This window comes from Pithys albifrons, chromosome 28 (assembly GCF_047495875.1).
Source record: "Pithys albifrons albifrons isolate INPA30051 chromosome 28, PitAlb_v1, whole genome shotgun sequence".
Lineage (NCBI taxonomy): Eukaryota > Metazoa > Chordata > Aves > Passeriformes > Thamnophilidae > Pithys > Pithys albifrons.
The window spans coordinates 4,648,052-4,667,278 of NC_092485.1; the positions used below are offsets into that span (position 1 = coordinate 4,648,052).

Here is a 19,227-nt window from a genome sequence, read left to right on the forward strand (position 1 = left end):
ACCCTGCAAACCTGGGACCTCCATCCTGCAAACCTGGCACCTTCACCCTGCAAACCTGGCACCTCCACCCTGCAAATCTGGGACCTCCACCCTGCAAACCTGGGACCTCCACCCTGCAAACCTGGCACCTCCACCCCAGCAATTCCTGCCACATCAGCACCACCAGAGCACAACAACGACCCGGGGATGCCCAGGAACCAAGAGCCCCGGCGTTCCAACCCCATGGGCACTGCCACGATCCTCTGCCCACAGCCATTTCACACAGAGCGCTGGTTTCTGCCTCGCTCGCAGGAGCCGCAGCGCAGGGAGGAGACAAACCATTAGCGCTGCGTTTCCAAGGAGATTTTCACACACCGCGATGGGGAGAAAGAAAAAACCAACACATTTCATGCGAGCTGAAGGTAGTAATTCCGCTGGCACTTCTTATCTGTTGAGCACGTCGAGATAAACCATCAGTGAAAGTACAGTAATGAGCGTTAATTGGGTTTATTTTGTGTTATTCTACACACAAAAAGTGGCAAGAAAAGAAGTTGCTCAAACAGCTGAAGAGCAGCAGTGCATCGAATGGTAGCACTTCTAGTGACCTGTGAACTTGGCTCTCAGCACCTGGAAGCCCCTTGTTGACAGTCCAGGAGCTTTCAGGAGGATAAGGGCAGAGAAGGAATTCCCGGTGTTTTAATGGAACAACCCAAGCTGAGCTCAGTGCTGGTCACCCGGAGGAAAACGCTCTCACCGAGGCAGCTGCACAATCCCAGCCATGTTTCCCTGAGCTTGGGCACAGCCTGGGCTGGACTGTCAAATAGGCAAGAACAGCCTTTAATCACAAAGCCTTGAACTCTCCTGTAGCAGATCCCTGCAGATGTTCTCCCCATGATTCATCATTTTCTAATAAATTGTCCTCTCCCTTCAGCCCCTGATTGATGCCTCTCCTACCTGGAGGAGAACAGGCCCTGAATAACCACAGGCAGGGAGGGCAACAGGACACAAAGCAGACCTGAGGTCATGGGAAGGTTCTTATTCGCTTCCCCCTGTACTGAGATTTTCAATTAACCAGATTTTAAACCCTGTGCCCCTCTTTGTCTGCACGAAGGGAGGGAGGAGGTAAGAGCAGGTTCCCCTCCCACTCCAGCATCTCTGTCCCCAGTTCCCAGAGCAGGTTCCCCTCCCATTCCAGCATCCCTGTCCCCAGTTCCCAGAGCAGGTTCCCCTCCCATTCCAGCATCCCTGTCCCCAGTTCCCCGAGCAGGTTCCCCTCCCACTCCAGCATCCCTGTCCCCAGTTCCCAGAGCAGGTTCCCCTCCCACTCCAGCATCCCTGTCCCCAGTTCCCAGAGCAGGTTCCCCTCCCACTCCAGCATCCCTGTTCCCAGTTCCCAGAGCAGGTTCCCCTCCCACTCCAGCATCCCTGTCCCCAGTTCCCCGAGCAGGTTCCCCTCCCATTCCAGCATCCCTGTCCCCAGTTCCCCGAGCAGGTTCCCCTCCCACTCCAGCATCCCTGTCCCCAGTTCCCAGAGCAGGTTCCCCTCCCACTCCAGCATCCCTGTTCCCAGTTCCAGCTGGAAGGTGGTGTGGGCTGGAGGTGCTGATGCCCGAAGCACCCCAAGCCTCTGCCCTGCCCTGAGCTGCCCGTGGGCACCAGCTGTGCCAGCCTGAGCCCTCACAAACTCACCCCCACATGGCCACACTCAGCCCCTGGGAGTGACCCCTGCAAACCACACAAACTTCCCACCCAGGGCTTTATTAAAAATAACAGTAAAATAATCCGTATATCCACTGCATAAAGTAAAATACAGAACTTAAATACCTTTCCCAGGCTGGCCTCGTTGTCACTGGTGCCTGGGTGGGAATTCTGTCCCAAGGGAATCCTCCTTTCCCCTCTGTCTGTCCACAGCACAGCCACAGATCTCCCCCACGGCAGCCTGTCAGCAGAGAACAGGGAAAAGCCATTTGTTCCCAGCCTTGAAATGTAATTTGGGGTGGGTTTTTTATTATTGATTTTAAGGTTGTAAACGCTCTGGCCGTGTCTGGTTTTTAAATGCTAATGATGGTAACAGCAAAAGGAGATGAGGGAGCGGGGAAGGAAATTGCAGCATTTCACAGCTACCAAAGTCTTTAAACGTCCCTGGCTATAGAAGGAAACCAACAGGGAGAGGGTAGGGATGATAAACAAGTAATTTGCTATCTCCAAGACGCCTGTAGATTCAATTTTTCCTCCAGCAGTTGCCTCTGCTTCAGGAGGTTTCCACACGTGTGGGTCAAATGAGAAGATACAGCAAAACAACAAGGAAAAAGTAAACTCTAATAGAGTTACCAGCTGCAATAACCCCCCAGGACTGGATTTATTTTATTTAACACAAGTCTCCTGGTGCTCTTCACCAGCCTGTGAGGCTTTTCTGGATCCCTGGGGACCCAACCCAATGGTGGGGGGTCACAGGTGGGGTTTGGGAATGATTTTGGGATTCTCGGGGTGTTGGGTGGGCAGGGCTGTGCCAACCCTCAGGGGCACCAGGAGCAGCAGGAGGATGAAGGGAATGATGCTCTGGGACAGGCTGGGCTGTCACATTCCCAGCTTGGACACGGCACCTCCAGGAGCAGCAGCTCAGCCAGTTGAAGGCAACACTTTGAGCACTGATCCTTTAATTCTTTAACACAACACTGTCATCTTCTGTTGTTCTGCTTGCCAATTTTTACGGCTTCACATGAATTTTCCATTAAAATCCAACTGGTTTGTTCTATCCAGGAGTGTCCCCACCAGGCACTGCTCTGGGGCACTTGCCATGTGTTCAGCAGATTTATTTATGCACCCAGACGTGCTCTCTAATATTAAGCAGGATCAGAGGTTTTAATTAAGTGGAAAAAAACAAAATCTGGGGAAGGGAAAGTGGAGGGGGGAGGAAAAGGAGAGACTGACAGTCACTTCTGGCTTATAATTGCCTTAAATGCTGGAAGCTCCTGCAGGAGAGGGGATGGTGCCCAATTTCCCAGGGGAGTTTTCTCACTCCAGACTGCAATGGGAGTCCAGGGGGACATTCAGAAACAGGGCAGTATTTGGGGGTATTTCACATGGTATGAGGATGGCCCAGGGCTGGGCTGGATCCTTCTGCACTCCCAGTAAGGGCTGCAATCCCATCACAGAGAAATTTGCTTCCCTAAGAGAGACAACACAAGGTGACATTTCTAACAACTCTTCATAGTCATTTCAAGCAACGAAAAAAATCAAATTATATCAAGCTTTCAGCTTCTAAACTCCACAAGTGTGAGAAAAGCAAAGGGCTCTCCTACCTGGAGTCTGGTCTTTGGGGTCCTGAGGTCTTTAAGAACTGGGAATTCTCAGCAGTTTATGTTTTTAGGAGACAAAGACTCATTCCTGGTTTCATTTTGAGCAAGAGTTGGCATTTAATCCAGCATGAGATACCAGAAATTCCCAGCCCTCACTGCTGCCCTCAGCCTTTCCAAGGAGCCAACCCCAAACTGCTCTAAAGCAGTTGCAACACCATTAATTTTCCAGCATCTGAACCAGAGCAAAATGAGCAAGTCTTGCTTTCCCTGAGCTGAACCACAAAAGGCATTTCAGTGATTAAATGCTGCAGACAGACCAAGCCTGTGCTGTGCTGTCAGCAGTAAAAGTTTAACAGCATCACATACCACAAATAAAATATTTGTGTTGAAAAGGGAGCCAAAGCAGCACATAAAGCCAAGCCAGAAAATTTTATTTATTTAACCAGCAAGCCACCCACAAAAAGTAACCAGGTACTCTGCCAAAGGATTCAACAATCACAACCCCTCTGCCTCTGCTCTGTGCTTGGAGTGCAGGATTCCAGCTGCAATAAAACCAGAGTTTTATGTGCTTTGGGGTGCACTGGTGTTGTCAGCTGCCAAAAATCAGTGATGCAACACAGCATTACCCTGACAAACCAAATGTAGGAGCTTAGAAATCCAGTTCTGTGGTCCCTGAGCTTCCCCCAGGGGGAAGGGAGGGGGCAGAGCCCCTGGGACAGCATTTCCCACCACATTGCAGGGCTCAGGTCACCCCAGCCTGGCACAGGTGCCCTCCCTCCCTGCACAAAAAAAAGATGCAGTACCAGAAAACTGCAGAGTTTTCCTCATGCTGCTGCACCTCCAACCTCTGCTCCCCAGGGCCTGGTCTATGGGGAACAGCCCAAATACCTGCAGGACAGGCTGGGCCATCACCCACCCAAGGCTCCCAGAGCAAACCAGCACCTTCCTCAGGCAGTAATTCCTGAGCTGCACAACCCAGTCCTGGGGTTGTCTCAAAATGTTCAGGAAACCCATGAATGAAAATGGGTTTAGTTTTCAATCCATCTGCTCAAAAAAAAATTTCTTCCCTGTGATGATCTCTCTCCCTAAAGAAAGTAAATTTCTATTTTCTAGGATTATTTTTCACATCTCCAAGTTTCCTCTAAGAGCCTTTGAAGGAGAATTCCCCATGTAACTAAACTTGGGTAAATCTGGAGTAAAAGCCCTGACTCCAAGGGAATTGCTCCCAAATGAAGGTGATGCCAGAAAATGATGAGTCTGCCCTTAAAACCCTCTCAGAGTTTCTTTTTCTCTGCAGAATCTGCCCTTCCATCTCTGCCTTCATCTCAGCCTTTCATTGCTTTGTAGGGGTTTTTTTGCACTGCCCTCTATTAATCTTCCTGAAAATCAGCTGTCTGATCACAAACACAGAAAATTACATTATTCAAACCTTCCTATCTGCAGCACCTCCACCAGGCACCCTCTGATGGGTACTTTATATCCACAGGGTCTCATAAGGATGAATGTCTTTTAATTAGATACAAACTGCACTCATTTAGAGTTATTAGAGTTGATCTGCAAATTTATTCAGCAAATAACAGCCTTTATACAGTGAATTTCACTGAAATATCTCCAGCCCATGAGCCAGAACAGGGGCTGGGGGCAGCAGAGCCCACGTCCTGCAGACATGAGCCCACGTCAGGTGGGTTTTAATTCCTTTTTCCCCTAGAGGGAAAGGGAAAAAGTCTGGAAATGGATGGCTGGTTTCATTTCTTAGTTTTTGTTGCCATCATTCAGTAGCCAGTAGGGAAAACAAAGCCTTAATGTTGCAAAACAGAAGTGAAATCCTGTGTGCACACACTCGCCAGGTGTATTTGTGTGTTTAGGCACTGAAATCGTGTTGCAACCACACACCATGTGGGAAAACACACTGAAGGCTCGAAAAAGAGTGGGAAGGGAAGACGTGGAAGGTGCCAGAGCTCTAAGGCAGGTGAGGGGCAAGAGCCTTTCAGCTCCACAATTTCCCACCACAGTCTGCAGTGCTCTCGTCCTGCTGTCCATCACCTCCCTCTGCTCACACCAAACCTTTGCACAGACCCTGCAGCTCCTTTTTCCCCATCAGCTTTGCCTTTGCCATGGATTCTTTTTCCAGGCTTTGTGCAGATGCTGCTCTGGGCATGGGCACGATCTCACTCTGCTTGCAGGGTGGTTTTCTGGCAGATGGACCAGAATGGCACAATTTCGTTGAGGGCTCAGCAGGCAGACTCAGGGGTTTTGCCATGTCTGGGGGATAATCTATCCCACAGAGAAGGAAAGGGGGGGCAGATCAAAGCAGGCACCCTCGGGATGTGGTGCCAGCAAATGATGTTCCCACTGCCTTTGCCGCGGGGCTGAGACCCAGCTGCACGATGCCAGGGGACGTCTGACCCCTGCTGGGGGGCACCCAGCCCCTCGCCCCCCGGCTCCTTGGGCAGAGAGAGCCCAGCAGGAGAAGCCAAAGCTGGGGATTCAGGAGGTCTGACTTCTGGGGACAGCACAACTCAAGGGCAGACTGTCCCCAGCGCTGCGAGGGGACACGAGGTGGGAGCACAGGAGCATTCCCAGCCTTCAGTCTGTGCCCAGAATGCCACTTGGAGAAATGCCCCGGTAAAACCCAGAGGTGGCAGCTCCGGGGAGAGCAGAGGGAGGGGAAGGAGCGCTCCCCTGGCCGGAGCAGGTCCCGCAGCGCTCGGCACAGCCCGCGGGGAGGGACCTGCGGAGGATAAATAGAACCGGCAGCCACCGCAAGGCAGACAGACACACAGACAGACACACAGACACACGGACATACAGACACGGGCTGGGAAATGCTCACCTGCCTGCTGCTCCTGCAATGAAAAGGCCAAAAGGATGTGGCATCTCTAGCGGGTTTTGTTGCTTTTACGACCCAGAAGTAGCGCAGAGAATTTCCCTCCCGATTTACCGGCGCAGAGGGGATGAACAGGACGAGCTGTGGAGGGAGAAACAGGGATTTGTTTAGTGCAGAGAAGTATCCAGGACTGAACCAGGGCCTCTTGCCCCTCTCTGCTCCACAGGAGTGTTTTCCCAGAGCAGCACAGGCAGAGAGGGAATTGCAGCTGCTCAGCACAGGGTTTGTGTGGAGCTGAAGGTGCCAACTGTGCCAGTGTTGGGGACCGCTGGAGGAGGCACATCCAGCCCTCAGGCAGGGCACAGGAGCTGGTGCCAAGGGGAAGCACCAACCCTGCCAGCTCAGCCCAGGGGTTCACAAGCATTTGAGAGAGGTATTGGAGTTGCCTGTGCTCCTGGAGAGCTTCCCGAGGGGATGGAGCCAGGCTGGGGTGGGAACAGCACACACCACAGTGGTGGGCACGGCCAGGGGCTGCTGAGCCTGGCGGGGCACCCCAACCTGACGCTGCTGCACACCCGGGACGAGGAGCTGGCCAAGGCCGAGGTTGGGGTGCTGGGCACCATCCTGGCCATCGCCACCGTGGGCAACGTGGGGGTGCTGCTGGCCATGTACCGCCTGAGGAGGAAGATGAGCAGGATGCACCTCTTCATCCTTCACCTGGGGCTCACCGACCTGGGCGTGGCGCTCTTCCAGGTGCTGCCGCAACTCATCTGGAAGGTCACCTACCGCTTCCTGGGGCCGGACCCCCTCTGCAGGGCCGTCAAGTACCTGCAAGTGCTGAGCATGTTCGCCTCCACCTACATGCTGATGGTGATGACGCTGGACCGCTACCTGGCCGTGTGCCACCCGCTGCTCACCCTGCAGCAGCCCACCCGCCAGGCCTACCTGATGATCGGGGCCACCTGGCTGCTCAGCTGCCTGCTCAGCCTGCCCCAGGTGTTCATCTTCTCGCTGCGGGAGGTGCGCCAGGGCTCGGGGGTGCTGGACTGCTGGGCACACTTTGGGTACCCGTGGGGAGCCCGTGCCTACATCACCTGGACCACGCTGTGCATCTTCATCCTGCCCGTCGGCATCCTCAGCGTCTGCTACGGCCTCATCTGCTACGAGATCTGCAAGAACCTCAAGGGCAAGACCCAGGGCGGTGCCCCTGGCACGGGGGGGCCCACAGGAGCCGCCCCTCCTGCCCCCTGGCCCCCGGAGAAGGGCTGTGGTGGGCAGCCCTCGCGGGTGAGCAGCGTCAGGACCATCTCCCGCGCCAAGATCCGCACGGTGAAGATGACCTTTGTCATCGTGGCCACCTATGTCACCTGCTGGGCGCCCTTCTTCAGCATGCAGATGTGGTCAGTGTGGGATGAGGATGCTCCTGATGATGGTGAGTGTTGGTGGGCACGGAGGGGGCACAGAGCCTCGGGGTCACACAGCAGAACCCTTGAGATTTTAACAACTCTGTTGTTCCATCACTGTAAAAACCTGTGGGAAGGTCACAGATTTCTTCCCCAGTAATGTTTACAGAAAAACAGTTTGCAGAGTCAAATTGGTCATTTCAGCAGAAAAGTCACTGAAAAGTGATGATTTCTGGCCATCACCTGTAGGGATGTGCAAAGATGTGGGCACAGCCAGGCCGTGCCATGTCCCTTCCCTCATGTGGGAATTTGCAGAGGTTTTAGAAATGGATTTATGATTTCATAGATTAATTTATTTTCCTGAAAATTTTCAGTAGCCTTCCTAGGCCTGTTCATGGGTAGAAGGAGCTTTACCCAGAAGTGAAGTCCCCTGGGAGATGACTGGCCAGCAAAGAGGCTGCAGGAAGGCCCAAAAGCTGCTGGGTCTCACCTGCCAGAACACTCTGTAAGGATGTGCTCCAGCACATCCCCACTGCAGCACAGCACCCACCTGAACCCCTGCCAAGGGCAGAGCCTGGCTCTGCCTACACCCTGCAAACCCTCCCAACCAAAGGAATGCCAGTGAGGTGGGATGGCAATGGGGCAAAGCCAAAGAGAGCCCCCAGATCCTGCCCACTGTGCCCCTGCCCAGCCCTTGTGGATGTTTCACATCTCCTTCTTGCCTCCCCAGAGTCCACCAACGTGGCTTTCAGCATCACCATGCTGCTGGCCAGCCTCAGCAGCTGCTGCAACCCCTGGATCTACATGTTCTTCAGCGGGCACCTGCTCCAGGATGCCACGCGCTGCCTGTGCCCCCGGGGCGGCCGCCGGGCAGGGCTGCGCAGAGCAGCCTCCACAGGGAGCCTCTGCAGCAGGAAAACCACCATCCTGAGCCACAGCCACCACACCAGCCCTGCCAGCCTCCCCCTGCACGGGGGCAGTGCCAGAGACCTGTACCCGCCCTGCGAGGAGGGGGTGACAGAGTCGGGCACGCTGTAGGTGAGGTGGGCACAGACCCCCGGGCACGTCCCCTGCTGCCACCAGATGTGACAGCACGAGCTGGGGGGCTCTCCCCAGCTGGCAGCACCTCATTTCACAGAAATCTCAATGTTTAACCCTGCTGTCCATGTTGCCCTTGCTGCTGCCCACCCTGTGAGCACGGGGGGCATGGAGGGAGCCCCAGCAGCTGCTGCCTGCCCACAGCACCCACCGCCCCGGGGGTCAGGGGGCTCTGCCCCGGGAATTCTGGGGAATTCTGGAGGTGCTGCACCAGCAAAATCCTCCTGGAGGGACTCGAGCTTTGTGTTCCACAGATGGCAGCAAAGCAGCCTGAGCACAGCAGGAGGCAACGTGGCTCCATCTGCTCGAGAGCTCCCGGCAAGTTCCTCCTCTCCCATCCTCAGGGCTTTGCTGGCAGTGCAGGGAAGCAGGGCACAGGTTCCCCATGCCCTGGGCACTCACCCCTCTGGGCTGCTGGAAATGACCCCCTGACCACCTCCCAGGAGTCGGGGATGGGGCTGGAGCAAAGCCATGGGTCTCTTCTGCTGTTCACAACCCTCCTGTACCACCCTGTGCCCATCAGAGTGCCCAAAATGCAGCACTGACACCCCCAAGGAGCTGCTTGGAGCAGCCCTGGCCCTGCTCCAGCTCAGATCCTGCCTCCCTTTAGTCCCTGGCACTTTCCATCAGGTTTCCTTGCAGACCCCTGGGCTGCTCTGGCTGTTCAGCATCTGCTGCATCCACTGCAGAGCTGCTCTCGAATTGCTGCTGCTCTTGGCTTATTGAGCAGGGCCCAGGGTGCCAAACCCACCTGGGGTGCCAGACCCACCCAGGGTGCCAGACCCACCCAGGGTGCCAAACCCACCCGGGGTGCCAAACCCACCTGGGGTGCCAAACCCACCCGGGGTGCCAAACCCACCCAGGGCTCAGCTCCAGGGAGCTCAGGAGCACAAAGGAGGGGTGGTCTGGACCAGGCCCAGTGTGGCTCCTGCTCTTCTCCCTGCACATTGTGGGTCTCCCTGAACCTGTTTTGTGTAAGAACAAAGCCTGGATGAGACAGGAAAGGGAATCCATTGGCTCTGGGAGTCGAGCCCAAAGGTGCTGCTGGTGATGTTCAAGTGTCCCAGTGAAGGTACCAAATTCCCTGCAAGCAATGTGGATTATTCCTTCTACTATCACAGGCTAAATCTGTAAAAATAAGACATTCAGAGTAAAATATTTTGAAATCTTCAATTATTTTCACTTTTTGAATCAGATTTTCCAGAAACTCCCCCTGGATGGTTTTGCCCTCACCTCCATAACCACATCTCTCCCAGCCTTTAGTGATGTATCCCAGAAACGGGCTGGGTTTGGGAATATTTTCCTTCATGTGCCCTTCAAGTTGGGCCAGATCTGTACAACAAGGTTATAAGCCCAGGAGAGCCTGACCCCCCTCCTGTGATCAATACCAAATCAATTGCCTCCCAACCTTTCATTAGAGCTCGTTGCTGCTGAGCTGGTTGGAAATGCTCCTGGGGCAGCTCCATCCCTGGGGAAGGGAGGCTGTGCTGGGAGGCAGCAGCTCCAGCCCCCCTAACAGAGCTCCCAGCTCCACAGTCCCCCTTCCCAACACTTTGGAAATTTATTTCCTTAAAAATCCTGAGTAGCAAAATGCAGAGTGAGGAGCAAGGGCATCACCCAGGTGGGGAGAGGCCACCCTGGCACCCGGGGCATCTGACACAGGGACAAAGCAGGGAAACCAAAGGTGGGAGACAGGGAGAATTATCCCTTCCCATGAGACACGGAGGGGTCTGACCTGCCCACACTCACCTGGAGAATTGTGGCTCAGTTCTGTACCCCCTAAACCCCAGAAACAGCAGCAGCCCCCTGAGGAGGGGGGACACAAATCCCCCGGGAGCCCCTTGGACATTTCCCAGCTGGGCTGCTGACTGTGGCTTTCAGCTGGGAGAGGAAGCTCCCCTGGCAGTCCCCTGGGATGCCCAGGTTGCCACCACAACCCCAGCAACAGCTCTGAGAGACACTTGGAAATATTTTGAGCATCAAAGGAAAGGAGGTGCAGGGGAGGGCAATGGGTGAGGGCTTGGTGGGTAACAAGGGCTAAACCAGTGGAGAAACTGCATTTGAAAGGATTTTATGAGGGTAATCAGCAAAAGAAGCATCATTCAGAAGAGCTGCCAGCCAGTCTGGGTGGGTATTTTGAAGATCACTTCATTTCCCTCCCAAGATTACATCACATTTTGAGGGTCAGGGGGGATGTTTCATTTGCATTCATGAAATGAGAAAAAGGGGGCACATTTCAGCCTGGGTGGGAGCAACACTCCCATGCCCCACCCCACGCTGCAGGAACAGTGATGCCTTTAAGGAAAATGCCAAGTAAACTGCATTCCTTGTGTTCCAAGAGCTGCAGGAATCAGCCCGTGCCAGGCACTGCCCGAGGGGAGGGGCAGCCCTGGTGGTGCAGCTGTGACTTCACCAGCACATCCCAGAGTCAGAGCTTCACCTCGGTGTACTCGACAGGTTTGGATGCCACAGAGCTGGAGCAGGGCCAGGGACGTGCTTTCCTCTTCTTGGGGTCCACGTTGACATAGTCCAGGCCAGTCTTCATGTTCTCATAGTCCCGGTCACAGCCTGGCCCAGGGCCTTTCCCTGGGAACACCAGGGATGAGTAGTTGATGTTTTCTTCAGAGCGTTTGCCCTGCAGAAGCAGAAACAAAGCCCATGTCAGGCAGCAGCACCACCCCAGGGAGCCTTTAGCCTTGAGCCCACCCAAAGGTGTGCACCCACTTACAGAGTCATGGGGGGTTTGGGTTGGAAGGGACCTCAAAACTCACCCAGTGCCACCCCCTGTCATGGGCAGGGACACCTCCCACCAGCCCAGGGTGCTCCAAGCCCTGTCCAACCTGGCCTTGGACACTCCCAGGGCTGGGGCAGCCACAGCTTCTCTGGGCACCTGTGCCAGGGCCTGCCCACCCTCATAGAGAAGAATTTCTCCCTAATATGCCCAATTTTCCTAATGTGCCCAGCTGTGAATCTCCCTGGGCCCTGGGGATGCCAACCTATAAATGTGGCAGAGAACAACCACTACTCCGACCTCCCTGATGGAATTTCAACATGATATGATGCATTTCCCCCCCTGTTGCTGCTCTGGGGGTCTCAGGCCAGGCAGGAGCCACATGGGCAGGGTGCTGGCACCCCCCCTGCCAGGCTGGGCTGATTGGCAGGGGCTGTGCCCAGGGCTGTACCTGTGGGCAGGAAGGGCTGTCAGCAGAGTCCTCTGAGGTGTCTGAAGATGTGTCACTGCTCCCTTAAAAACAGGAAACATCAGCACCACCAGCCCTCCCCAGGGAGGCAGAGCAGTGAAAAGGGAAAATCCCAAATCCATCAGTGTGAGCCCCCCACGCTCCACCCCTGGCCTGGAGGAAACCAGGTGGGGAAAGCCCAGGGAGACAGGAGGCCACTGGAGTGGGGAGAGGCTGTTGTGCCAGCACTTTGCTCCCGTGGCCACCCTGGGATCTTCACAGCTTGGTAAGGAGAGGGCATCACACAAATGCCAAGATAAAAATTGCCATCCCAGTGCCAGGGCAAAGCCCCATTGCTGCAGGACCCCCTTACCCACGTAGGTTGGTGTTGGTTGTTGTGCTCCATCCCCTCCCACTGATGGGGTTGGAGCTGGGACTGGCAGTGCCACAGGGCTGCTGGACCTCTGCATCCCACAGGAGTGCTGGGCTGTGAGCAAGAGGAGAGTGAGCACCTTGCCCTGCCTGTGCCCAATGCCCCCCACCCACCACAGGGACCCCCACCCACTCCAGGAGCCCCAGAACTGCCCCCCAGCAAACCCAACCACCCCAACAACAGTTACTGGTGTGTGCTGGAGAGGGCACATTTCCATCAGATGATTCAGTGCTTGCCCTGTTCTCCTCTGAGAGGCTCCAGTGCTAAATCCCAGTGCCAGGGCCTCTTCTTGCCAGTTTGAAATGGGTTTGACCCTCGTGCCCAAGCAGAGCTGGGTTGTGTACAAATGTGGGCAGCAGCTCTGAGTGAAAGGCTTTCTGCTGGAAAGTGGAGCTTCATCAGAAAGAATAGTTTGTCGATGGATTCAGTGGTGGTTTTTCTCCAAGAAAAACTCTTTATTGACAAGAGCAACGAAAGAAAATGGGTTTGACACAAGGCAGGGATGTCTAACCCTCACTGGCACTGCCCACAGCACTCAGAGCTCTCACACAGCCTGGACCCAGCACAGCAATGCTGGGGCTCCCTCCCTGCCCTGCCCCTTCCCCATCCCACCCCGGTGCCCAAGACAGGAACCAGCAGGGAATGCCAAGAAGAGAGTGGATTACCTATTTTCCTGCTGAGCATGATGTAAAGGGTCAGCAAGAGGAGGGCATACAGGACCAAGCTGGCCCCTGAGAGGATGAGAAACACCCACCTGAACAAGGGAAAAACATTTTGTCTGACTGCAATCACCAAATTATTTTCAATCTTTCAGGCACTGTTTGGCTGCTGCTGCCTCAAGGCAAGTTTTACACTCTGGTTTGCTGGTGTTTTCAGTTTTGCTCTTTGCCTTTAAGGTGATGTGCCCCAAAATCTGGGACCTGCCTTTCAGGAATGACCAGTGTCCCTCACACTTCATTTTCTGCCCTCAGAAGGGTTTCTAAAGGTCTCTCTGCCACTGGGGAGTGGGTGGTGCTTGAGGGGAAAGAGAAGTTACAGCTAATACAGAATTATTGAATGATTTGGGTTGGAAGGGATTTTGGAGCTCATCCCTGCCATGAGCAGGGACATCCTCAACTAGAGCAGGTGGCTCAGAGCCCCCCACCTGGCCTTGAATGTTCCCAGGGCTCTGCCCCCAGGGTGTTGTACTCACCACTCACAGTCCACCATCCTCCCAGTGAGGTGTCTCCGAGGGCTTGGGGGGACACAGAGAGGCAGCAGGACCTGGTGGCAACCAACCAAAACCATCCCATTGAGCTTCACACTGCCCCACATCAGCTGAAGGTCGGGCCCAACACTGGAGAGCAGTGCTTGGACACTGCAGATGTGGAATGAGGGTCCCCAGCCCTCCCTCTGCTGAGTCCTGTTCCCACCCTCACACAGGCACAGGCTCTCCCTGCCCTTATCACTGAGATAATGGCTTTAAAAACTGTCCCTTCAGTCATATCTGCTACTTGACAGGAGCTTCTGGGCTCCCCTGCAGCACCAAGACCAAGAAGAATTGAAATTTATTCTTCTTGCTCTAATCCTCTCTTGCAGTTCTATCTTTCTTTCTTTTTTTAATCCACGGGGAAAACATTGATAACTATAATCTGAAAAAAAAAACCCCAAACAAAACATAGAAGAAAGTAACCAAAAGAAGATTGTGGGTTGGTGTGAGACTCTTGTGTCAGCCAAAGTCCAGACAGAAACATCAGAGGCTCTTCAACACCTCTGTGTCTGAGATACCTCGGATTTAATTCTAGAGGAGCACTTAAATCCTGTTGAAGTTAAGAGGCTTTAAGGCAGAAAATCAGAACACACAAATGCCTGGGCTGAGCCCCTTGGCCTGGGGCTTCTGGCCAGAACACTCAGGAGAGTTATAATAAAGGACAGCAATTGAGGGTTCACTTTGTGAGCTTCCCCTTGCATGAAATCACTTCCAATTCTCACTCAGTGCCTATTAACTATCCTTAATAAGTGGCTAACAGGGAGAGATTTCAACTGCAGCTTTGATCCAATGATTAAAGAAGCTGTGATAATATGATTGATAGACTGATGGAGTGAGAGAGTGATGGTTACAGCAAAGCATTATCCATCCCATGGATCAGAATCTGTAATTTCCTCTCTGACACATTTCTGAGTGTAATTCATCAAAAGCTTTCCTGATAACCACCAGTCTCCTGTGAAATCCCACTTACCCAAACCATTTGGCAACTGCCAGGCTAAAAGTCCCTTTCTTGCTGGAATCTTCCCCCTCCCTCATTGAACTGATCTGTCCCAAATATCCTTCCCAGAGGGCTGCCATGGTGAAAGGCTCATTTCCTACCGTGGGGCAGGGGATGCTGCTGCAGCTGATAGAGATCTGAAAAATGAGCTGTTTAAAAGGAAATTGCAAAATAAGCCCCAAATCCAGCTCGCAGCAGCAGCAGCAGCAGCTGCCTCTTGCTGAGATGGTCTGGCGAGATCCACGGGCCGATATGTGACTGCCTATCAAACATCTGCTTTGAGAGAGCAGCCAGTCAGAGGCTGGCAGCACATGGACTTTTTTGGTGTCTCAGGTAACTCCTGTGGGTCTCCCCACCCTCCAGCCCCTGAGACATTAACCCTTTCTCAAGCAAGATGCTGTGTTGAAATCAAGGCTTGCCAAGAGCTGCTCCTCGGCTGATTATCGAGAGGTCTACACAAGATGCCTGCGCTCAATCCAAAGGTAAGAACATCACCAGAATGCCTCAAATTGTTTTAATCCCATTTGAGCCAGGCCTTGTTGACCCTGGTTCAGGCCAAAGCTCAGCCTGGCAGTGACACCTGCCTGCAGGCACCCCTTGGATGGGGACACCCAAAGCAGCACCCCCCAGCTTTCCGAGCATCGCACCCAACGCCCGGTGGAGCACAATACAAGTTGTCATTTACCTGTGGGATCTGAGCTTTCCACACCTCCTTCCTGCAGGACTGGGGCAGCTGGAGCCTCAGAGGCAGCAGGATTTAAGGATGTCTCAGCAGCATTTTCAGTGCAGTCACAGGGTCCAGCAGCTCAGAGCACTCACCAGCTCAGCGCCGGATGCGGTCGCGTTCTGCCCATGGCGATGGCAGGAACGAGCCCACAGCACGTTCCATGACGCTCCCCCCTGTCAACTGCCTCATTTCAATATATTTGGGTGTTCCCCCTGTCAACTGCCTCATTTCAATATATTTGGGTGTTCCTCTGCTGCTGCTTTGCCCCAGGACTGGGGGCTCTGCATGGCTTGACCACTTCTCCATCTTGCTCCATCTTCCAGCAGCTTCGTGCTAAGATGCAGCTGAGCTTCCTTGGAGGAGAGCGGTCCTGAGGGGAGGCAGCTGTGCCCAGCAGGGCAGCTGTGCCCAGCAGGGCAGCTGGCTCAGGCCCCAGCAACTCAGCTGCCACCCAAAAGGAGCTCTGGGTGCTTCCAAGTAAATGTCTTCCATAGGGACAAAATATTTCACATCATAAGGGATGTGGTTCCAGCACCTGCCATGGCTTGATGTCTGTGGGGGACAGATCAGTCTCCACCTACCCATGCTCTGGAAATTTTCTGGTCATTAGTAACTTGCAGCATCATTAACAAGGATGGGGTGCCAGCAGCAGCCTGGCAGACCCCTCCTGGTGCCTCCCAGCAGATTTGGGGAGTGCTGGGCCACTGCTCCACAGGAACTGATGGCTTTGCTGTGAGGCAGCGTTTGGGTGCTGGAGGTTCCTCACAGCAGCCTGACCCCTCTTGGGCTTTTCCCTGCCAGGAGACAGGTCAGGAAACCTTTTGGCAAGGTCCCTGACCATGGGGATAGTGCCCACAGAGAGCAAGAGACTCCCCTTCTCACAATGTTCCTGAATCATGGAGAAGCTGCCTGCTGGCATTTCAGCATCTCCATCACTCTCAGCAATCTTCTTCCCGGGAAACATCCCAACATCCCAGTGAATCCCCTGGACCTTCCAAAGGCAAAGAGGAGAACAGATCCCAAGAAGAACTACATACCCCAGGTGCTGTCAGGGTTCACCCCCAGGAGCTACACCACGAGCTGGGGTCCCCCCTTGCCAGATCCCACAGTCTCCTCATCCCCTGGGCCTGCAGGATCATCAGCTCCATCACCAGGAGATGTTGGTCCTGCTCTACCCACAACTGCTGTGCCACAGGTAAATATTTCACTGAAACTTCCTTGTTTGTTGGGGCTTTTTAGGTCAGTGTTTGCTGTTGCAGCTCTTGGCTCTTTCAAGCTCTCAGTGATAGATAAACAGATTAACATGTGGGAGAAGTGCTTGATAAATGGAGAAAAAAGGCCTTTTTAGAAAACGCTGCTTGGGTGTGATTTGAATCAGCCAGAGCTCGTTGTGGAAGTGGCTACACTAAAGGAAATACATAAAAAGGAACACAGATAACTTATTTTTAGCCCGAGAGCAGGTTTCATAAATGAGGAAAGCTCTGTACACTGAGCTGGTGAGAGGTGCATTTTCCACCCAAAACATATTTCTAAGGTCCCTGAGGGCAGGTGTGTGCAGTGAGAGGGTGGCACACCCTGGGACAGCCCCTGCCTGGCAGCAGTGCAGGGCTCCACATATTCCACCTACCAGGCCTGGGATGCTCCAGTAGCTGGAGCCACTTCTAGTGACATTTCTAAGTGCTTGTTCTGCAGTTTTATTAATGGGGTGGATTCAGAGGTCCCCAGTGTTATAAATAATGCTGCGTGTTTGGCTCTGTCACTCTCCTGCAGGATGCCCCAGGAGCAGGCAGGGATGGGCAGGATGCCACAGGAGCAGGCAGGGATGGGCAGGATGTCCCAGGAGCAGGTAGAGATGGGCAGGATGCCCCAGGAGCAGGTAGAGATGGGCAGGATGCCCCAGGAGTTGTCAGAGATGGGCAGGATGCCCCAGGAGTTGTCAGAGATGGGCAGGATGTCCCAGGAGCAGGCAGGGATGGGCAGGATACCCCAGGAGCAGGCAGGGATGGGCAGGATGCCCCAGGAGCAGGTAGAGATGGGCAGGATGCCCCAGGAGCAGGTAGAGATGGGCAGGATGCCACAGGAGCAGGCAGGGATGGGCAGGATGCCCCAGGAGCGGGCAGGGATGGGCAGGATGCCACAGGAGCAGGCAGGGATGGGCAGGATGCCACAGGAGCAGGCAGGGATGGGCAGTGCCAGGCTGACCCTGCCAAGGTGAGGGGCACTATGGGTTGAAAACGTGGCAGCATTTCCATCTGCATACCCAGTGTATTCCATACATTGAGGAAAAAGTCTGTATGAAGTAAAGGCTATTTGTCCCAATTTTCTGGGCATCTTCATCATCTTCATCTTCACCTTCGTCTTCATCATCTTCCTCTTCATCACATTCATCACCTTCATCTTCATCATCCTCATCTTCATCTTCTTCATCTTGATCTTCATCATCTTTATCTTTATCTTTATCATCATCTTTATCTTCATCATCATCTTCACCATGTTTGGTGTGTCTGTGCTGCAGCTCAGCCTCCTGTTTATCTCTCAGGCCCAGTGCCCCTTCAGGCTGGGTTTTCTGACAGGATTTTCGGTTATAAACCATGTCTGGAACAATCCACTTGCTGCTTTCAGCTGATTTGGCATTTGCTGCAGCTGCTTTTGGTTTAGGGAGTTTCTTTTTAATCCATGAATTTATGATTAGGACAAGAAGGGAAATGCATTAAACACATAAAGTACATTAAGCTGCATCTTAAAAGGGAAATGCATAATAACTTTTTATAAAATTGCTCAGTGAAAAAAAAACCCTGCAGCCACCAATTTGAGCACAGGGAAATGTGGGGAATTCTCAATTGATTGGGAAAAAGTGTCAGGATCTGCCATCAGCCTCCACTCTGCTGTGCCCTGCTCACACCAAGGAACATTTAATGAATTTTTTTAAGCTTAATCTCCCTGCAAAGCTTTGGAGAGGAGGAGACTTTCAGCATCTCCCAGGGGTAGAAACAAGAGCCCCCTGGCAGGTGACACGACGTGGCTTTGTCCAACACCCCCCATTAACCACAGTGGGCTCACAGCCCCGTTGGTACCTGTGCCTCACAGATGAGGACTTGAATTTCCTGGGTGAGGACTTTAATTAGATAAAATAGACTAACTGAGATAAAGGAAAGAATGATTAGCACAGTGCTAAGGGTAGAAACCTTGAATGGGGCTCCTTGAGTAAAACACCCCTTTTGTGGCATCCCCCATTGGTTGTTCCAGTGCCATAAACATGGAAAACAGGGACAACGAAGCATCATCACAAGTCTGGGAGATGGTGGCAGCAAGAAAACTCTTTCCTGCCCCCACTCACTTCCCCCCCTTGTCTCCCCTCATATCTGAAGGCTTTATTTGTTCATCAGCATTTTCTATTTGCACTCAGAGGCTTAATGAGACGCCCGTTCTGTGTTGAACAAAACTCGCTGGGGACGAGCCCATTAGTGGCTGCAAAGCAACAAGGAACTGTCTCCCATGAAAATCCACTTCTTCCTGGCACCAAGTGCTGTTTAAAAGGGAAAGCTGCATATTCCAGAACAGTTCATCACTGCTAATTAATTTGTCTTTTAAGTCAGTTCCGTGGCTGCCCCGATGCTGAAAACATCCCTTTCCTGCACTTCTCTGCAGCTGCCACTGATTGGGGCATCCCATGGGATGGGCAAGTCCCCGAGGTGGGGCTGTGGGGCAAAGGAAAGGGGAAATGCCCCCCCAGACGTTTTGGGGATCTTCCACTGGAGAGGGACTGCTGTTGGGATGAAGACCCTGTTCTGCACCCACTGTGGGACTCTCACTGCCCCCAGAGCAGCCAGCACAGCTCCCTGCAGGTCCCCCCACGCCTCCCTCACCCACAAAAGCAAACCTGACCCCGCAGTGCCCGCTCTGCCTCGCCTGGGCCGTGGCCAGTGACTCATTCCCGGTGCCCGGTGTTGACTCTGGCAGGGGCGTTATCGCGGGCGCCGTGCGCGGGTGGCCCCGAGGGTATAAGAACAGCCCGCAGAGCCAGCGAGGCCACTGA

General features: G+C 53.7%; 1 protein-coding gene and 1 long non-coding RNA gene across 2 annotated transcripts; one reads left to right on the forward strand and one right to left on the reverse strand.

The window, feature by feature from the left end:
• Window positions 1-461: 461 nt before the first annotated feature.
• LOC139683456 (uncharacterized) lies at window positions 462-3,382 on the reverse strand. The gene is made up of 3 exons (XR_011699784.1): window positions 3,282-3,382; window positions 1,804-1,918; window positions 462-792 (listed from the first exon to the last, which is right to left on the reverse strand). It is a non-coding gene; the product is annotated as an uncharacterized lncRNA (long non-coding RNA).
• A 2,682-nt stretch (window positions 3,383-6,064) lies between these two features.
• Window positions 6,065-9,698, forward strand: AVPR1B (arginine vasopressin receptor 1B). The gene is made up of 2 exons (XM_071578623.1): window positions 6,065-7,537; window positions 8,239-9,698. The coding sequence occupies exons 1-2, from the start codon at window positions 6,580-6,582 to the stop codon at window positions 8,544-8,546; spliced, it is 1,266 nt and encodes a 421-aa protein (XP_071434724.1). The 5' UTR covers window positions 6,065-6,579; the 3' UTR covers window positions 8,547-9,698.
• The last annotated feature ends 9,529 nt before the right edge of the window (window positions 9,699-19,227 follow it).

Bases quoted from the DNA above. Each gene is read 5' to 3' on its own strand.
- AVPR1B (XM_071578623.1), top strand. From the start codon at position 6,580: ATGGAGCCAGGCTGGGGTGGGAACAGCACACACCACAGTGGTGGGCAC. The intron at 7,538-8,238 runs GTGAGTGTTGGT...TTGCCTCCCCAG, and splicing joins TGAGGATGCTCCTGATGATG to AGTCCACCAACGTGGCTTTC.